The 13,053-nt window shown below is 44.5% G+C and overlaps 1 protein-coding gene and 1 long non-coding RNA gene across 2 annotated transcripts in view; one reads left to right on the plus strand and one right to left on the minus strand.

Moving 5' to 3' along the window:
* Positions 1–2,086: 2,086 nt before the first annotated feature.
* Positions 2,087–13,053, minus strand: part of SERINC3 (serine incorporator 3) — an 11,433-nt gene continuing 466 nt past the window's right edge. Inside the window, exons 2-10 of the mRNA XM_019539621.1 lie at positions 12,522–12,683; positions 10,027–10,220; positions 9,333–9,412; positions 8,398–8,535; positions 7,535–7,704; positions 6,010–6,100; positions 5,480–5,657; positions 4,567–4,791; positions 2,087–3,144 (exon numbers count right to left, since the gene is read on the minus strand). Coding sequence (XP_019395166.1) covers positions 3,006–3,144; positions 4,567–4,791; positions 5,480–5,657; positions 6,010–6,100; positions 7,535–7,704; positions 8,398–8,535; positions 9,333–9,412; positions 10,027–10,220; positions 12,522–12,683 — 1,377 coding nt within the window. The 3' untranslated portion in view covers positions 2,087–3,005. The remainder of the gene's footprint in view (positions 3,145–4,566; positions 4,792–5,479; positions 5,658–6,009; positions 6,101–7,534; positions 7,705–8,397; positions 8,536–9,332; positions 9,413–10,026; positions 10,221–12,521; positions 12,684–13,053) is intronic.
* The window catches only part of LOC109313163, a 16,625-nt gene continuing 11,525 nt past the window's right edge, over positions 7,954–13,053 (plus strand). The window contains exon 1 of the long non-coding RNA XR_002101974.1: positions 7,954–8,258. This is a non-coding gene — a long non-coding RNA (uncharacterized LOC109313163). The remainder of the gene's footprint in view (positions 8,259–13,053) is intronic.

A 13,053-nucleotide genomic window follows, 5' to 3' on the forward strand; every position in this document is an offset into this window, starting at 1 on the left:
TGAAAGAGCAGAGGGAACAGTTCTTTCAACAGCAACTGAAACAGCCCCAACTTGGGGCTTATCTTACTCCTGAGCTTTTGGGCCCAGGAGAAAGGGTCTTTCTTAACCTGTCTGTTAATTGGGAACTAGGACTTATAATGCTGCTACCTCATGTTGGCTTCCAGCTCCACACAATGCAAATATGCATGTTAGTGTAAAGTACCCAAAACCACTTTGAACAGCTCCTGCTCTTCCTCTGTCCCTGATCCTCCTCCTGAAGAAGCTGTGAAGAGTCCATCAGTATTTATGGTCAATATCTGAAATGGCTTTATCCACATTTTGCTCTTTCATTGGCAGGGGGTGAGGGGAACAAGGGAGGCCTGTGTGCTCAGTAATCTTGGGAGCTATGCTGAAGGCCCTACTAGTCATCCATCCAAGCTGGAGGGGAGGACACCAGCTAGAGCCAGGGCAGATTAAGAGCCGTTCACTGTCCCTTTCAGCACATGTGATGAACAACAGGCCAGCCACCCAGCCTCACAAGCTACATTCCAGCAAGTCACTGGACTACCATAATGTATACACAGATGACCCAGAATCACTCTGAAGTCCCCACAGGAACCAGATACCTCCCCCTCACTTACTCCACTTTCATGCCCTGAGATTTCTACACAACCCAGTCAGAACAGCTGGGAGATTTATGAAGAGTCTCTGAACACAGAACATGGTGGTGTTCTCTCATTAGAAAGAAACCAAGGAAAGAAATGAGTGAAAAAAGCAAATTTCATGCCATTCTCCAACCCCCAAACTAAATGCAGCAGTTAGTTGGTTAGAAGGGGCTGCACAAGTCATTCAAAAGTCATTTAGCTCGTGCCAAAGTAACATTCTTCCCCCTTGCTGCTATGCAGGGTGGTTCTTCCTTGTGTTGTAGCACTGCAGCCTGGGGATGACTGTGCTCAAAGGCTGCTATTTCAGCCAGGCAAGGTTCTTTGAGTAGATCTGATATCATTTATTAGACCAACTAAGTAGTTGGAAAAAAGTTCTTAGCAAGCTTTCACATGCAGTCACCCTTCTTCAAGCACAGGAAGTCTTTGGTGCTGTTTCAGCCACTATTTCTCACTTTTTCACCTACTGTTCCCTGGGCTTTCTTGGTCTCTGAGGAGGAGAAACCTGTTCCAATTTTGCATGAAGGGCTTAGTAATATTGCTTTCTTAATAGTTCTCCACCCTGATACCTCAGAGATGGTGATTTTCTAGAGCAGACGTGACACACCAGGGATTGCATAGTGCTATCACCTTGTTCTTAGAAGTGGCTCTGCAGCAGGTATAGCAAGGAAATTACTTGTCTGATCCCTTTGTCACCCTCACTAACCAGCTTACACAATCTCTGACAGTCAGAGGCCACAAATGGCTTTTTCCTGAGCAGATGTGAAGCGTTGCAGACATGACTTAAGTACCCATCCACTCAACAAGGTCTCTTGATGTCAGCTTTTCCTATTGACTCTCTTTCCTCACCAACAGCACTAACAAAGAATCATGCATGTGCAAGATAACTCTCTGTTTGAGATCATAACTAGGAAGGCCAATTCATGACCTTAAGAAGAAACGCAAATGTTAAGAAAAACCTTAAGGACGTGATAGCAGGACTAGAGCCATGTTCAAGTGAGAATTCAAACTAACAGCTATAAGAATAGCAAGAATTTAAGATGAAAGTCCAAATATTTCACATTTCACCACTATGTTACCTCAAACCTCATGCTATGAAATTGTTAGTGGAGGAGTATAAAAATCTACAAGGTGAAGTAACTCAGCTTACTTTGCTGGTCTCCGATTCAACATACAAGTTAATTTCATGAAATGCTGCAATATGACTCAAAGAGGATTAGAATGAATATGTATTAGCATGTCAGACCAGACCGTCTTTTAAACTGCATGACACACTGATTTATCAATTAACATACTTTTAAGCACATACACATCCTCTTGGATCTGAGGAACCACCCCAGCTGCTGTTGTTATTAACCATCCTTTTACCTCCTGTGGCATTTTGAATCTCACAAATTTTCTTTGCTTCTTGCATTTGCCAGGAACAGAGTTCAAGAAAAGCTCTATACAATTAAAAATCAGTATTTTATTCAAATGAGTTTACAGTGCAAATGTCTTAGATGCCAAAATTGATAGCTGTGTACTACTACTTATAAGCATGCCATACAGATAAGCAGAAGAAACAAGCTTTGTTATTTTCGCAGCATGATCTTCATTTTAAGGTTTCTGTTTTTTTGGGGGGGGGGGTTGTGGTTTTTTTTGTTTGTTTTTTTTTTTTTTTTTTTTTTACAGACAATCACATATGCCCATCGGCAACAGAGAATATTTGGCAAACTTACTAAATCAAGAAGCAGTGTCCATAAAATTTGCCTCTTACAAACAAGCAATCTAGAAGTTTCTTCTGGAATAAACAGGACCTGCAATTAAATAGCTACCCAGCGTCAACACTTTGTTGTCCTTGCAGTGAATGCATAAGCTTCTACCCAGAAACAGAAAAACAGACAAACATTTGCAGTGGAATGTAGAAACAACTGTGCAGTATGGCTTATGCTTCCATGTGGACCATTAGTACACCAGTGCAGTGCGGTGAATAGAACTTGTTCTTTAAAATATATTACTTTGGGTTTAGCAAACATTATTCTTCCTCAATATTTTCTTCTGGGGCTACTGGTTAGTAGAGTTTTTTTTCTTCCATGCTTTAACAGCACAGCTGTTATACGTTTTTAAAAATGTGGTAGTAAGCAACTTTTACTTAGGCAGCAGGTTAAATAAAAACATATCAACATTAATATAGCTTAGATCATGCATCAAGCATTATGTGATCAATCAGGTTTCTAACCACCTGCAGGTAGTTTCAGTATGGGGTGGGGGAGAAGAAAGGTACTATATGCCTTAGTTTCACAAAATAACTGAAGCAGTTGCGCAACCTTTTGGCTTTCAAAGGAGGCTCACACACTTCCACAATCTTGGACAAACCCAAAACATTTAACTGAAGTCTCGATTTGTAAGGACAAGAGGAGCCATTAATGTCCAGGCATAAAGGAGGAGGCAGACCCAGCTTGAAGTTATCTTCACCCACACAGCCGGCCACTTGCTTGTCATAGTTTTAAAGTCTGCATCAGGGCTACAATGGAAAAAAGAGAGTTGGTTAGTGACCAATGGATATAGGCAAACACCTGTTCTCACCTCCCTCTCTAAGCTTCCGACTTTTAAGGTGCAACACATTTAGGACATTCTAAACACTCTACCCAATCTTGTAAGGCAGGGGTTCCCAACCTTTTTATACTGAGGGCTGCAAACTCACTCAAAGAATTCTGGTGGACCAGGTACAAAAACAGTATCATTTACATATTTAAATTATTTTTTGTACATTGCGGGGGTAGCAAGAGAAGCTGGGTCTGCCTGGTAAGTCTGTTGTGGGGGACAGGGCATGAGGGGGCATAGATACAGGTCCCAATAGTGGGGGAGGGAGTGAGGCTGGGGCAAGGACTGCCCAGCTGTGACGGGGCACCAGACTGAAAGTTCCCAGGCTCCTTGCAAGGGTTTCCTCCCTCCTCAGCAGCTGCAGCCCAGGCTTGCACACCACCAGGGCAGCTTCTTCCTCCAGCACTGAATTCCCCACCCCACACCATGCAAAGCCACTCTCAGGCTGCACTGTACAGCCCTGCAGGTATTTGCTGCTGGGCCCCTGCACAAAGCAGGTGCTGCCAAGCTGCTTGCCCCAGCCCACCCTGCCTCGTGCAGATCTGGGGGCATGCACTCCCTGCCATGCCCTCTCAGGGTGCATGCCGCGGCAGAAGCCATCCACGCTGCCCCAGATGAACTGTGGCCTCCCTCCCAATCACACCACACCATACTTAAAAGCTGGACACAGTAAGGGCTGCACCAGGCTGCACTCCTGGCAGGCAGTGGCGGTGCTGGGAGCAAGGGCGATCAGGAGGCTGCAGCCACCCAAAAATTCACTGTAGCCCCTGCTCCCAGTGCTGTCACTGCCTGCCCAGAGTGCAGCCCAAACCCAGCTCACTCCACCACACACAGATATGGGGGCATACGCCTCCCCCGTGCCCTTCCAGACAAGCAATGGGGGCTGCCATAGGGATGGGCTGGACAAGGGGTGCGCAGCAGTGGAAGCTGCCTGCACATCCCGAATGAGCCACAGCTCTGTCCTGCGCTCTACCCAGAAACAGCCCAGCGCTGTCCTGGCCCCAGCCCAACCCACACAAATCTGGGACCACGCACTCCCCCCATGCCCTTCCAGGGTGTGTGCAATGGCGGCAGCTGCCCAGACCTCCCAGACAAGCTGCGCTCCATGCCTGCTCCGGCCCCAGCAGTCCCACTCCCCCCCTCACTGCAGGGGTCTACAGGAGCAGGACTAGTGCCACAGCCTAGCAGCCAACCCTTTTGCAGCCTGGTACCAGGCCATGGCCTGGTGGATGGGAACCGCTGTTGTAAGTGATCACCTAAAGCAACCACAAGAGGTCTATGTCCACAACTGTGCATGTCTCCTGCCACCTAGTACTGAGCATATTCCAGCCTATGTTCTTACCTGTACCAGTTAGTAAGAGTCATCATGATATACAGAGCGGCAAGGAACAGCATGAAGTGAAAGAAAGCATAGCTATACTGAACTCCTTCCGTCTCATTGTCTGCAACACGACGGACTGCTTCTTCTCCAGCTCCACCACTTGCCCCCACACCATCTTCCAGGATGGCACTATCACTTCCAGACAGAATCAGCTTGCTCACCTGGCTGTTACTGGAAGAGCGGATGCTGCAAGTGACCCAAAGAGAAAACTATTAAAAATCTGCATTTAAAGATCATGGCATTTAAAAGTTGTTAGAGAACACAATGCCTAAGCAAGACACGTTGCAAATTCTAGTGATATTGTTTGTTCCTTTGGAAAAGCCAACAATCTATTTCCATCCATGCTTCAGAACAATGACCTACTCTTTGAAGACATAACACATGGGACCTGCCACCCTTCTTGGTCATCTAGTGTAGTAAAAAGCACCAGTGGCTCCAGCTGCTACAGGATCAGGCAATTTATTCAGATCCCAGCTAGCATGGGTGGAAACACTGTGCTGTGCTGTGTAACCCATCAGGTGAGGAAAATACCTTCCCCTACATATATCTGGGTTTTTTAGTGTGGTTTGGATATGTCTGTTCAGACACAGCTTTTCTACTATTCGTTTAAATGACTACGCAGCATTTTTTCATCCTCTAACCCTTCATTATCTTACAGCCTATTTAAGCTTCCACCCTTTTCCCTTTAATGAATTAGAGGAACTGGGGCTGATGCAGCCTGTATCTTCCCAGGATATAGAATGTAATGGTAGTAATCCATTTTTTGTTTCATTTGCTCACAAAGTCAACAGAATCTGCAATACAGGTAAATTTCATTCACAAACCAAACCTCGACAACAAGTAGGCAAGACATTTAAAGCGATTCAGGTCTTACCTAGAATATAAGAGACAAACGACAAAGATAATAAGGCCCAAAATGCTCTGTGCATCCCACCACTGCAAGGACTTTGGTGGAGCTGGAGTGGCAGGTATGACAGTTGTGTTAGGTGGAGCTATTGTGGATGTAGTTATCTGTGTGATGATGTTTAACAAACTCGGGTTACAGCTTCGATCTGAAAAAGGTTCGAGACACCAACAGAAAGACAAACTTTGATATCAATTTGTCTCATCTTTCATCAGCTAAGTTCCCTCTGACCTACTCTGGAATTCCCCAAAAGCCTAAGTACCAGGAAGGTCTTTCATCCCTTTACTTGATGAGACTGGGCAAAAATATTTCATAAAGCATTTACAGTTTTGCAAGGCTTCCCACTGCTCAGTTTTGGAAACACTGAGGCCATCAGAAACAGCCTGAATTCTGGACTTGACAAATGACTAGTAATAACACAATCACTTATTACAAATGTGAAACCCACCAACAGACTGTTTATTTTAAGAATGGAATAACCAAGACAAGTGGATGCTTACCTGGCTCGTTAGACATGGCTGACCAAGTGAGATACACGGTGTACAGAGTGATAATAGAAGACTGCAGAAGGCCAGAGCGTGGCTGGTTTTCCTGTTTAAAGACAAAATGCCCTCCTTACAGTCAAAAAGGAAGAATTTCACACATAGAAATCTTAATTCCTACAGATTTGACTAACGTTTAACGATCAGCAGAAAATCCTTCAGACTTTGAAATTAAGACTATGTAGGACAGCAGACAATGCAGGGGCCACAGGGCAAGGACTGTAAACTGGTAGGTAATGACCAGTGTTCTCCACTTAGACAGAAAGAGCAGCTGAAGGCACATGTTTATTCCTTCTGACCCAAGCATGCAGAAGTTCACAGCATCTTGATCGTCAATTTTTAGTCAGTCTCTAATGCAGACTCTAACTGTAGCAGGTCTACAAACAAATCTACGGTTCAAACAAATGTATGAGTGATATCCAGTAATACCCTGCTGTAGATTAATAAAGTGATTCAAAACAGGCTTGGGGGAAGCACTGGAACATCCAAACGTGAGATCTACGTGTATATCCAATAGTCTGCAAAAGGTGTCTGAATAGCAGCACTAAGCGTGGTGATGTTCCATTTGATATACAGGCAGAAAGATTAGTTCTACTACAGATGCCAACAAGTCAAAGGAATATGCCTATTTAGAATGGCACTGAGCTAATTTCTATGCTCAATTTGTACATGAAAAACCTCAGGAAGACCAAAAGGCAAAATTAGAATTTGTGGCAGCAACATAAATGATTAATGCAATAAAAACTTGATATCAGTTTGTCTGGCAACTGCTTTCGACTAGGGCAAAGGTTCATGTGTTTTCTTTTCAGGGTGAGGAACAAAAGAGTAACATTTTAGAAACACCGAAGTAATTTGACAACCTAAGTCTTACTGATGTATATTTCAGATGAACTGGAGAGGTCATAGATTTCAGATGCATGACAGCACAACAGCCAAGACAACCATAAAAAAAAAAGTTGCATGGAAAAGCATAATTAGTAAATAACTGGGTGCACAGTACTTCAGCTATCTTTACTGTAATGCTTGAAACATGAACAGTATCTTGTGACAAACTGACTCTCTAAAGATGCCAGGAAGTTGCCCATTGTCCACAGTTTAGTAACCACAGCATTACACCGTTTAGAAATAAGCAGAAAGCACAGAGTAGAGGAAGCTTGTCTGGGCTACAAAGCCTCCACTATTGCTATGCTGACAGAGCCACCTAGTGGAGAGTAGAAATGTAGACTGATAAGTTTTTCTGGACAATGGATATTCCTTGCCCATGCATCCAAGTCGACAAAAGCACACTAGCGAGAATGCAGCAAGGGTGGCAATTTTGTCCATGCAGCTACGCTGACAAAGTGCTGTAGTAAAGACCTGGTCAGATGCATCAGATGGAACAGATAAGTATATTTTCACTGCTTCCTGTTACAAGCAAGATTTTTTTGCAGATTATCTATCTGCTGAAGAACTGAACTTAAAAGCCCACAAAAATATTTAGTACCTGAACTTTTGGGAGGATAGAGATGATGGAAACAGCAATGCACAGGATCAAATTAATACTTATGAAGAACTTGTTCTCAGTGCAGCCATCAGGTTTTGTGTAGAATATGTAGAAAAGCACAAAGCCAGTGACTGATACGATGTAGAAGAGGCCTGTACAGGATAGTAAAGCTAAAGAGAAAAGACAAAATGTTAGCTCTCACAACCAGTGTAGAAACACATGCTTCTTAAGTGCCCCAGGAAGGAGACTGATCAGCTGAAACCACTCCCCTCACCCAGCCTGGTTGGGGCAATCTCTACCCTACTCTTCCTCCCAATATAAGCACCTCAAAGAAAAGTTACAATGCACGTTTACCTAAACTTGTACAACAATTCAGTGTTAATGTGGTTTGTTTGTTTTTTTGAAGATCTGTCCTATTACGTTAACAACCTACAGCATTACCATCATCAAGCCTATAGTATACCTCAGGGAAAAGGGTTTAGCCGACTTGTCCATGGATAGAAAGGAGTTCATGGCAAACTGAGAAGTAGAATTTGGAAGTTCCTATCTGTTTGCCCCTACATTCAGATCAGATCTCTCATAACTAGACAAGAACCTTTAGTGATGCTTATATGACCATTACACCAGTCTGTGACAAACAGGGCCTGCTTCTTATTGTACAAGGACAAGACCAATATACAGATATAGATATAACAGGACAGCATGGCAGCTATGAGTGCCTCATGTACCCATTCAGGTTTAAGTATGTGACACAGACCATGTTTTAGCAAGGCTACATCTTGCTTTCATGTGTAAGTCATGCAGGTAGCATTCTGTTAGTCTCTTCCAGTTGATATTTTGCACTTCCTAGCTGAAGAACCTACCGGCATACCAGCACCTGGAGTTTCCTTCCTCCATTCTCTCCACCCAGGACTCATTCCAAGAATGAGCAAAATCCACAAGCAGCACCAGCTGGATGAGGATGAAGCAGAAGGCTCCAGCAGTGCCAATGCCAAACCATGCTAGAAAGGAAAATGCAGAATATGAAGTTCTCTCTCATAATCTGTGTATTTAGTATGGAGAGAAATTATCCTGGGATAATAATGCTGAACATGAGATGGCTTATATACAAATGGTGAAAGCACAGCCTAGAACTACCCACTCGGAAACTCAGACACCATGACTTCCTGGGGCCTCAGTCCTGCAATATTACATTTGCACTTAATTCTAGAGCATGTAAGTAGTTTCAATTACTCCAATGGAAATGCCCATATGAACCTAGTCAAATACACACAGAAGAATTTTTATGTAATTTCCCCATCATTGTACATGTCTTTGGTGATAAACTTAACCACCCCCCTCAGTCCCCTAAACCAGATAGATATTAGAACTAATTGTAGATGTACACTCCCTTAGAATCACTGACTGATATCATCCACACAAAAGCTCTCCAAAAGAGATCCCTACAACATGGGGGGGGGGGGAAATGTTTTGAAGCTTCCACTAATATAAACAGTAATAGAACAGGCATAAAGTCATTCCTTAGTCAACTTGACCCTTGGGACTAAAGGGTAGAGTTCTGCATTATAAATATGCAGCTTGGTCCCATTTGAGCCATGGCTGCTACGCCTCAAGGGATAAATTGCTTACTCCACTAACTTGCCAAGTTACTGGAACATTTGACAGTCATAGAAGATTGTAAAGAAGGGGCTGTGCTGCAAACATAACGTGGAATATGCTGACTACACCCACATCCCAACTTGCAAAAATGGTTTGCATTTCCAAGAAAACATTCCATGACTGTATGCATAAGCCGTACCTCTTGTGAAAGGCCCTTCAGGAATATAGAATGCTCCAACCATGATACCAACGATGGCTGCTATTTTGAAGAACCAGAACCTTGAGACAGAGACAAAGATCTGTTGGAAAACACTGGTCCCACAGTCTACAACATGTCACAAGTGAACAATGAAAGTGGTTGCTGAAGAGAGAGTCTCCTAATAAAGATAGAGCAGACATATGTAGCATATTTAGGGATACTTTAGGGAGTAGACTTCCTAGGCTAGGTGGTTGTTGGTTCATAAACAATGAAAACTACACAGGCAGGAAGGGTGATCCATTAATAGAAATGGGTTCCTGGTAGGGAATTTTTTTTTTTTTTTAATTTTTATTTATTTTACTTTCCTACTAAAAGCTGAGGATGGCAGTTTTAAACTAAGGCAGACTTCAAAATAAACATTTTTTTTCCCTAAAAAATAAGAGAATACATGATTTTTAGCCAATTCCAAAGTTACCCACTGACTTTCAGCTGTCTGTAAGTTAGAAATGTGGTACAATGAGAAGGCACTCACCAATTCAGAGACTCTGCTCTTTAGGCAAATCAGCAAGATACTAATGACTAAGTTAGAGCTATAAATGCATATAAACTAAAAAGGTCACTTTGTTTGGGGAAGAAGGCAGGAAGAGAGAGATGGCAATAAGGTAAGCAGCAAGTCAGCTGAATGAACACATACCCATTGTGCACCGAGGCTCTTGGATCATTACTAGTCTTCACTTGTATCATAAGCAAAGAGAAGATAAAAAAAAACACTGCCATAGCAAAGCTGATGCGATACACTGCTCTGTAGCCCACCAGCACCTCGCAATTAACAAAGCCATTCAGGTGCGGTAGCCGGGTATGAAGTTCCTCATCACAAAATCCAGGCACCTGAGTAAGAAAACAAAAAAACAAAACAAAACAAAAAACTTATAAGTTGCACTTCACAGACCATAGTCACAAACACGTGGAATATGTAAATAATGCAAGGTTCTCAGCCAACTTCTATCCCACAACTGATAAGAAAGGACTTCCCATCTGGCCAAACAAAGAGTCTTATGTCATCTTTCCCCCCACATAACATCTCTATGCAAGCAAGATGTGCCATTCAGATTAACCATGGAATTCTCCAGACTAGAGACAGTCTTCAAAACATGCACCTTTTTTTTTTTTTTAAAGGGAAAATACCAAATGGGAATCCACTTAGCACACTTCAGTCTATTAAATACCTTTGCCTACTCCTGTCTGTAAGCCCTCATGGCACCCAACTCTGGCCACAGGCAGATAGCTGGATTTTTAGGCAGGACCCTAGTAACACTGTTCCATGAATACCTTTTGTTGTTCCACATGCTAGAGGGTCACCACCCTAACTCTCCCTCTAGTTGAGATGTGTTTACCTGTTTGAGGAATTAATCAAAAGGGCAGGAAGAGATGAAGACAGAATTAATTATTTAGTTTAAGTCACTTCTTCAGAAGCATAAAATCAAAGTGAACTGGCTTATGGAAAGAGGATCTGCAACACAGCAACACATGCTTCAGACTCTACTACTAAAGAAAATGTAAACTTAGAAGAAAAGCAAGCACTGCGTCCACCTACATTTCAGTGAGGTACATGTGTAAGATCATAATAAACCATTATATAAATATAAAAATAAATAAATTAATTAAATCAGATAATTCTCTCTCTCAGGTGGGGCCCCCTATGCATCTGAAAGAAAGCTGAGCAAAGAAATTGGTTTGGTGGCTGGGACACATGATTTATGAGGAAAGGCTGGGGGAACTGGAGGAGGAAAAAAGACAAAAACAAAAACAAAAAAAAACAACACAGAGGGGATTTGATAGAAGCCTTTAACCACCTGCAGGGTAGCTCCAAAGATGGAGCTAGACCAGGAGTGGGCAAAATACAGACCGTGTGCTGGATACAGCCTGCAGAGGCGCTTTGTCCGGCCCGCAGTGGGTCCCTTGGTCCTGCCTGGCTGTGGTGTGTTCCGCGACCCCTTGGGCATGCAGTGGAGCTGAGGCGGCTCCATGGCTAGACTAACTTTCTAGGCAGCAGTGACATTCTGGCTGTGGCTGCTGCTGGCCTCAGCCCTGCAGTACCAGCAGGGACCTACATGCAGAGCCCCAACCTGGTCCGCCTTGCACCTGCTCCAGACTCTCCTGTGCAGGCTCAGCAGCGACAGCTGCTAGGCAGAACTGTTGGGGAAAAGCAGCGCAACCCCCCATTTTGCTGCTGCTGGGAAGTTCTTGGTACAGCAGCCCAGAGCCCGCACCACACTGGGCTGCACCGAGAACTGCCTGCCAGCAGGTTAGAGGAAGGGACTGCTTTTTCCCTCACGCCAAGCAACAGTTTCTGCTCAGTAACCGCCGCTGCTGAGCTTGGATGGGCGACTTGGGAGCTGGCGTGGAGCACCAGGCTGGAGTTGCGCGTACAGGTCCCCACCAGCACCAACTGAAAGGAGCCACCCCAGCCTCACTGTGCCCAGGGGGCAGCAGGACATGCCAGGGCCAGGCAGTACAGGCTCCGGATTGGTGCAGGGCAAGGGCAGGTGCTGACTGGCTCGGGGAGGGAGGGGGGGGGCAACATGCAGACAGCTCTCATGCACACCCCACCATATCCTCAAACCCTCCTCCACAAGCCCCACAACCACCCATCCCCCCACCTCTCAGGGGAGCCCCGCTCACTGCTACATGCACACACCCCCAGCCACCCCTCCCCACATCTACGCACACCCCCAAATCCCCCTGCACCCCAACATACAAGAGTAAGACTTTTGCCTGCCCCTGAACTAAACTGTTCTCAGCAGTGAGAGATGACAGAACAAGGAGCAATGGTCTCAAGTTGCAGTAAAGGAGGTTTAGGTTGGATAGTAAGAAGAAAACTCACTAGCAAGGTGGTGAAGCACTAGACCAGGTTTCTTAGAGAGGTGGTAGACTCTCCATCCTTGGAGACTTTTAAGGCCTGGCTTGACAAAGCCTTGGCTGATATGATCTAGTTGACAATAGTCCTACTTTGACCAGGGACTGGACTAGATGACCTCCTGAGGTCCCTTCCAACCCTAGTTTTCTAGGATTCTATGAGACATGGAAGTTTTCATGTCCACCGTAACCCACGCTTAATAAACAGAACTGGCGTCCTCCAAAATGAATTGTAGCTTTGTCACACATAGATCACAAGAGGCTTTTCCACACCTTTTTCAGCTGCAATTCCATTCCTGGTGCCAGCATAATGCAGGCCACGAGGGTGCTGAGGAACAGGAGGAAGGCATAGATAAGACGTGTCACTGTCGAATTCTTGCTGTTCGGACAGCATCGGCACAGCAAACACGAGGCACCGCTGCACAGGCAGGGAATCTGAAGGAGAAGCAGGGGAACTGTGAGGACATTTACCCATACATTACCCCTCTTGAGAGAGAGCTGAACACGCCAAGCAGCAAACAGCCCACAATCCAGCTGGATATCCAGAAACAGCCAGCGCATGGGGTCCTTCCTGCTTTATCCTGGTTCAAAGCAGGAAGTGTAGTCACGGGGCTCTTCTTTTAAATGTGTCATGAGGCCTCCAGCTTTATACAGGGACTACAGGTCATAAAAATGTACCAGCCAAGCACATCTCTGTTTACAAATGAAACAAAAATATAGCAGTGGCACACCACCTGTGGTTACACCAGGGCCTTTTACACCATCAACCACCAGGCACCTTACGACACAGGTCTTGCAGAATACA

The sequence above is a fragment of the Crocodylus porosus genome, unplaced genomic scaffold, assembly GCF_001723895.1.
Source record: "Crocodylus porosus isolate Cpor-Errol unplaced genomic scaffold, CroPor_comp1, whole genome shotgun sequence".
Lineage (NCBI taxonomy): Eukaryota > Metazoa > Chordata > Crocodylia > Crocodylidae > Crocodylus > Crocodylus porosus.